Genomic DNA, 7099 nt, shown 5'->3' with positions numbered 1-7099 from the left:
AAATAAGATGAATTGAATAGAAAACAGTAGTACTTTGCATTAATCTTTGAGGAACAGCAGAGCTCCACACCTTAATCTATGGAGTGCAGAAACTCTACCGTTGAAAATACATAAGTGGAAGGTCCAGGCATGGCCGAGATGGCCAGCCCCCTAAAACGTGATCACAGGATCAGAATACAATCCAGGATCCAAGATGTCTAATACAGTAGTAAAAGGTCCTATTTATAATAAACTAGTCACTAGGGTTTACAGAAATAAGTAATTGATGCATAAATCCACTTCCGGGGCCCACTTGGTGTGTTCTTGGGCTGAGCTTGAGTGCTGCACGTGTAGAGGTCCTTCTTGGAGTTGAACGCCAGTATTTGTGCTAGTTTGGGCGTTCAACTCTGGTTTTGGATCCTTTTCTGGCGCTGGACGCCAGAATTGGGCAGAGAACTGGCGTTGAACGCCAGTTTGCATCATCTAAAATTGGGCAAAGTATGGACTATTATACATTACTGAAAATCCCTGGATGTCTACTTTCCAACGCAATTGGAAGCGCGCCATTTCGAGTTCTGTAGCTCCAGAAAATTCACTTTGAGTGTAGGGAGGTCAGAATCCAACAGCATCAGCAGTCCTTCTTCAACCTCTGAATCTGATTTCTGCTCAAGTCCCTCAATTTCAGCCAGAAAATACCTGAAATCACAGAAAAACACACATACTCATAGTAAAGTCCAAAAATGTGAATTTAACATAAAAACTAATGAAAACATCCCTAAAAGTAACTAGATCCTACTAAAAATATACTAAAAACAATGCCAAAAAGCGTATAAATTATCCGCTCATCACATACCCATATGGCTTTACCTCTCATTATCCTTTGCAAACCAATTTGAGCCTATTTTTACCCCTCTGTTATTTATTTTAGCACATCATTAACTCTAAGCAGAAAACAATAATGTCCTTAAGTTGAATCCTTGGTTAGCTTAGACTAGTGAGAGTGCTCATGAATTAAGTGTGGGGAAAAGTGGGTTTGGAAACATCTAGTTTGAGAATTGAGTATGTTAGAATTTTCTGAAAATGTGAAAGAAATATTTAGGACATGTTCATAAAATTAATCATATGCACTGAGAAAAACAAAAGAAAAAAAAATAATATATAAATAATAAAGAGAAAAAAATGAGAAAAAAAAGAAAAAAAAAGTGCAAATAAGTAAAAGGGGACAAAATGCCCCAAAGTAAGTGGTGAAAGTAATGCATATGTACTGTACTTAAAATTAGGATGCATGAATATGTGGAAAACATGGTTAATGGATAATTAGAGGTGGTATTATGATTACATGGATTGTCTAAAGTTAGGTGGAAAGTTTAAGTTAATTAAGGATTCAGATTTTAGTCCACTTAGCCATATACAATCCTACCTTGACCCTAACTCCATTACAACCCTTAAAAGACCTCTTGATATGTGTGTCTGTGCATTAAATTTTTGTTGAATGGTAGAAGAAAAGCAAGCCTTAGAAAGCAAGGTTAGTAGATAATTGAGAGAATCGAACCTTAAACACTTGAGTGATTAAAGTGTATACACTACCAGTGAGGGTTCGATGCTCAATTCCTTGTTCCCTGCTTTCATGAGCTATTTTCTTCTTGCAAGTCTATTTGTACTTCATTTTCATGATTTGAATTAGTGAAATCCAGTTCATATTTCTTCTTGAAGGATTTGTTTACTTTTAACTAAGTAGGTAGAAACATTTTGTATGTAGTTGCATTCGTATAGATAGGCTGCATTTCATATTAATCTACCATTCCTCTTCATCTTTATAGCTTCTCTTGAGCTTAGCATGAGGACATGCTAATGTTTAAGTGTGGGGAGGTTGATAAACCACTATTTCATGGTTTATCTCTTGCTCAATTGAGTGGTTTTTATCAACTCTTTACCCACTTATTCATACTATTTGCATGGTTTTACATTTGCCTTCCTAATTATGTGCTTTAACATGCTTCTTTGGCCTTAAGTTCCCTATGTTTAAATCCTCTCTTATTACCATTAGATGCCTTGATATGTGTGTTAAGTGATTTTAGAGATTACAGGGCAGGAATGGCTTGGAGGATGGAAAGGAAGCATGCAAAAGTGAAAGGAATACAAGAAGTTGAAGAAGTTGCTATGCTGTCCAGCCTGACCTCTTCGCACTCAAACGGTCATAACTTGAGCTACAGAGATCCAAATGAGATAGTTCCAGTTGCGTTGGAAAGCTAACATCCGGGGCTTCGCAACGATATATAATTTGCCATAACTGCTCTGAATTTAGGTGACGCGAACGCGTGAATGACGCGCCAACGTCGCATCTGCGAACTTCAATCCACGCTAACGCGTGGACGACGCCTCCGCGTCGCTTTGCCGCAACCTGAACGTACCTGGGCTGTTTTTGACCCAGTTTTCAGCCCAGAACACATAGATTAGAGACTATAAAGTGGGGGAATGCATCCATTCATAACAAGCTTTCAAATTCACAATTTTAGGATTAGATGTAGTTTTTAGAGAGAGAGGTTCTCTCCTCTCTCGTAGGATTTAGAATTAGGATTCTTTTCAGTTTATGATTATTTCATCTTTTGCGATCACAGGTTCAATGTTCCTTTTATTTATTTTTCTAATTTAATTTATGAACTTCCATGTTAGATTTGATTTCTTTTATTACTGCAATTTGAGGTATTTCATATTTATGATTTTTGTTTAGCTTTTTATATTCTTGGTTTTAATTGATGACTTGATAAATTGGACACACTTGAGTTATCAAACTCCTTGTTGATTGAAAATTGGAATTCTTCAAGAATTAATTTGAGATCCAATAACTCTAGCCCTTCTCCAAGGAAAGACTAGGACTTTAGGATTCAAAAAATTAATTCATTTGCTTAACTTACCTTCATAGTTAGAGGTTAACAAAGTGGGTGAAAATCCAATTCTCATCACAATTGATAAGGATAACTAGGATAGGACTTCCAATCCTCATAACTTGCCAAGAGTTTATTTTATAGTTATTTATTTATTTTATTCTTCTTATCATTTAACATACTGCTCCCTTACTTTCAAAACCACCAATTTACAAGACTCATAACCAATAATAAGAACATACCTCCCTGCAATTCCTTGAGAAGATGACCCGAGGTTTAAATACTTCGGTTATCAATTTATTTAGGGGTTTGTTACTTATGACAACCAAAACGTTTGTAAGAAAGGTTGATTGCTTGGTTTAGTAACTATACTTGCAACGAGAGTTTACTATAACTTCTAAACCATCAATCTTCAGTTCTTCAGGCACGCCACAGGTACAATCCATGCATGATAGCCATTTCCCTCGGATAGGGGGGGTCAAGCGTACACATGACCCTCTTTTTTTTAAACAAATATAAGAGTAGCTATAATAGCAATTTCAATATCTAAGCAAGCAAAATATCATAAAACACCTAGAATTCCATGTCACTAACAAAAGAAACCAAAATAATCAAACTAACTACAATGAAAATCTCATAAAACACTTATAGTTCAAATCTAACTAACCAATGCTCAAGAAATTCAACCAAAGAGATGAAAATTAAGCAAAAGAAGCTATACACAAGGAAGATCATACCATGCTGGAATGTCTCCCACCGATCACTTTCCTTAACGCCCTTAAGTTGGACGGGCATGAACTTCATTTGCAAGCTCCAGGTGGATCCTTCAAGAGAAAAATCTACACCTCCTTGTCACTCTTGGGATTGGTATGATGGTATAACTTGAGCCTATGACCATTCACCTTGAAGATGGTAGCACTAGTAGGATGATGTAAGTGAACAACTCCATAGGACACAACTTTATCAACAATATACGGACCATTCCATCTTGATCTGAGCTTCCCGGGTAGCAACCTCAACCTTGAGTTGTATAGTAGTACCAAATCACCCACTTGGAATTTCTTCCGCTTGATATGCCGATCATGCACCGCTTTAGTTCTTTCTTTGTATATGTGGGCATTATCATAACCCCCCAACCTTAAACACTCTAACTCCTCCAACTGTAGCTTTCTTTCTACACCCACCTTTTATAACCCCATGTTGCACTCCTTAACCACCCAATATGCTTTATACTCTATCTCAATCGGGAGATGGCAAGCTTTGCCATAGACCAACCGGAAGGGACTCATGCCTATTGGAGTCTTATAGACGGTCCGGTAGGCCCACAAGGCATCCCCTAATCGAGTGCTCCAATCTTTCCTATGGAGCTTTACCATGTTCTCTAGAATCCTCTTAATTTCCTGGTTAGATACCTCAACTTGTCTATTTGTCTGTGGGTGGTGAGCAGTGGCCACCTTATGAATAATGTTATACTTCTGCATTAATGTTTCCATCTTCTGTTGCAAAAATGGGAGCCTTGATCGCTCACAATTGCTCGTGGCGACCCAAAGCAAGAGATAAGGTGATTTCTCACAAAAGAGACAACAATGTTAGCATCATCAGTGCGGGTTGGAATTGCTTCCACCCACTTAAAAACATAATCAACGGCTAACAAAATATACAAAAATCCATTTGATTTTGGAAATGGACCCATGAAGTCAATGCCCCAAACAAAACAAAATCTCACAAAACAACATAGGTTGTTGAGGCATTTCATTCCTCTTGGATGCATTACTAAATCTTTGGCATTGATGGCATGAGTTGCAAAAGAGGGTTGCATCTTTAAACAGGGTTGGCCACCAAAATCTGCAGTCTAGTACCTTCTTTACCATTCTTTGAGGCCCAACACCACTTTCAGAAGAGTGGCACGGCTCTAATATAGACTAGACTTCTGATTGAGCCACACACCTCCTAATTACTTGATCGGCCCCACACCTCCACAAGTAAGGGTCATCCCAGATATAGTACTTGGACTTGCTTTTCAGGTTGTCCTTTTGGTGCTTAGAAAAATTTGGAGGAAAAGTGCGACCTACCAAGTAATTAGCAATTGATGCAAACCATGGTGTAACTTCAAAAATTGCTTGCAAGGTGTCTAAAGGAAAAGAATCATTGATAGGGGTGGAATCAAACTTCCAATAATCAAGGCAGCTTAAGTGGTTCGCCACTAAATTTTGTGTTCCACTTATATCTTTGATTTCTAGATCAAATTCTTGGAGAAGTAAAATCCAACGAATTAATCTAGGTTTATACTCCTTCTTTGCCAAAAGAAATTTTAAAGTCGTATGACCCGAATATATTACCACCTTAGAGCCAAGCAAGTAGGCTCAAAATTTATCTAAAGCAAAGACAATAGCCATCAACTCTTTCTTGGTGGTAGTATAATTAGATTGTGCACTATCTAGAGTCTTAGAAGCATAGGCAATGACATAAGGATCCTTACCATCGTGTTGTGCAAGTGCGGCCCCCACTGTATGGTTAGATGCATCATACATAATCTCGAATGGGTTACTTCAATTCGGCCCTCGCACTATGGGAGCTTTGGTTAAGGCATCCTTTAGTGTGTCAAACGCTTCCTTGCAAGCATCATTGAAATCAGACGTCATCTCCTTCTAAAGCAATCTTGAGAGGGGTAAGGCAATTCCATTGAAATCCTTGATAAATCACCTGTAGAAATCTACATGTCCCAGAAATGAATGTATCTCCCTCACCGAGGAGGGGTAAGACAAGCTAGATATAATATCAATCTTGGTCGGGTCCACAAAAATTCTGTTGCTTGAGACAATGTGGCCCAATACTATGCCGTTGGAACTGCATCAAATTAGACCTCTGCAGCTCAAGTTATGCTCATTGGAGTGTGAAGAAGTCGGCATTGACAACATCCACAAATTCTCTTTGCACTTGTCTTCAATTCTTGATTCCTCCGTATTCTTTCGCTTCTCTTTTCCTAAAATTTTCCTGCAAGAATCATGAAACCAAGGAAATCAAAGGACTAATAAAATAGCCTTGAAAATCATATAATTATTAAGCAAAAGTCATAACTTTTCTACAAGAAATACTAATGAAAAGTTCTTAAATGCTCAGCATCAATAACTTGGCCTCCTGACCCTCAACGTTAATGAAACTTATTTTGAATAAAAATTGGGTCCGAAAGATTCATGTCATTCAAAGAACGGGTGTAAAAAATTTTTTAACAAAAAAAATGGTGTGAAAAAACTGAATTCTGCAGCAAAATAACTTTTTCTAAAAATTGGGAGGCATGCGTATGCGGAACAGGCATGCGTACGCGAGGATGGGCCTCTGCCCAACACTCATGCGTATGTGGCCATTGGCATGCGTACGCAGAAACCCCTTCCTGTTTTGAATGCTCGCATACATGGGAACGTGCATGCGTACGCATGACCCTTATTTTACAGAAAAGGTGATTTTTGTGTTTTTAATCACTCCTCTAGCTTTTTAAACCTCTGTAATTACTGTTTAGGATCCCCTACTGGTGTGCAAAATCATGATCATTCCATTCCTTGGTAACGGCGCTAAAAACTCAATACGCACGTTCATGATCTTATATCTGTTTCACAACTTCGTACAACTAACCAGCAAGTGCACTGGGTCGTCCACATAATAAACCTTACGTGAGTAAGGGTCGATCCCATGGAGATTGTCGGCTTGAAGCAAGCTATGGTCACCTTGTAAATCTCAGTCAGGCAGATCCAAATGTATTAAGAGATTATAGTGGACAAAAATTAAATAAAATATAAAATAGGATAGTGGTACTTATGTAATTCATTGGTGAGAATTTCAGATAAGCATATGGAGATGCTTTCGTTCCTCTGATCTCTGCTTTCCTGCTGTCTTCATCCAATCAATCCTACTCCTTTCCATGGTAAGCTGTATGTAGGGCATCACCGTTGTCAATGGCTACATCTCATCCTCTCTGTGAAAAAGGTCCAAATGCTCTGTCACGGCACGGCTAATGATCTGTCGGTTCTCGATCATACTGGAATAGGATCCATTGATCCTTTTGCGTCTGTCACTACGCCCAGCACTCGCGAGTTTGAAGCTCGTCACAGCCATCCCTTCCCAGATCCTACTCGGAATACCACAGACAAGGTTTAGATTTTCCAGATCTCAGGAATGGCCATCCATGGGTTCTAACTTATACCACGAAGACACTAATAACTCGGACTCGGTCCCCTGTA

General features: G+C 38.6%; 1 protein-coding gene across 1 annotated transcript; it reads right to left on the bottom strand.

Moving 5' to 3' along the window:
• Nucleotides 3704-4357, bottom strand: LOC107633435. Its single transcript, XM_016337064.1, has 2 exons — nt 4156-4357; nt 3704-4038 (listed from the first exon to the last, which is right to left on the bottom strand). Exons 1-2 carry the CDS (start codon nt 4355-4357, stop codon nt 3704-3706), a joined length of 537 nt encoding a protein of 178 aa, XP_016192550.1.

Source organism: Arachis ipaensis, chromosome B03, assembly GCF_000816755.2.
Source record: "Arachis ipaensis cultivar K30076 chromosome B03, Araip1.1, whole genome shotgun sequence".
Taxonomy (NCBI): domain Eukaryota; kingdom Viridiplantae; phylum Streptophyta; class Magnoliopsida; order Fabales; family Fabaceae; genus Arachis; species Arachis ipaensis.
This window is presented reverse-complemented; position numbering and strand designations above follow the sequence as displayed.

Coding starts and splice junctions, on each gene's coding strand:
- LOC107633435 (XM_016337064.1), bottom strand. CDS start 4,357: ATGGAAACATTAATGCAGAAGTATAACATTATTCATAAGGTGGCCACT. Junction 4,039..4,155: donor CGTCTATAAGACTCCAATAG/GCATGAGTCCCT, acceptor AGGTGGGTGTAG/AAAGAAAGCTACAGTTGGAG.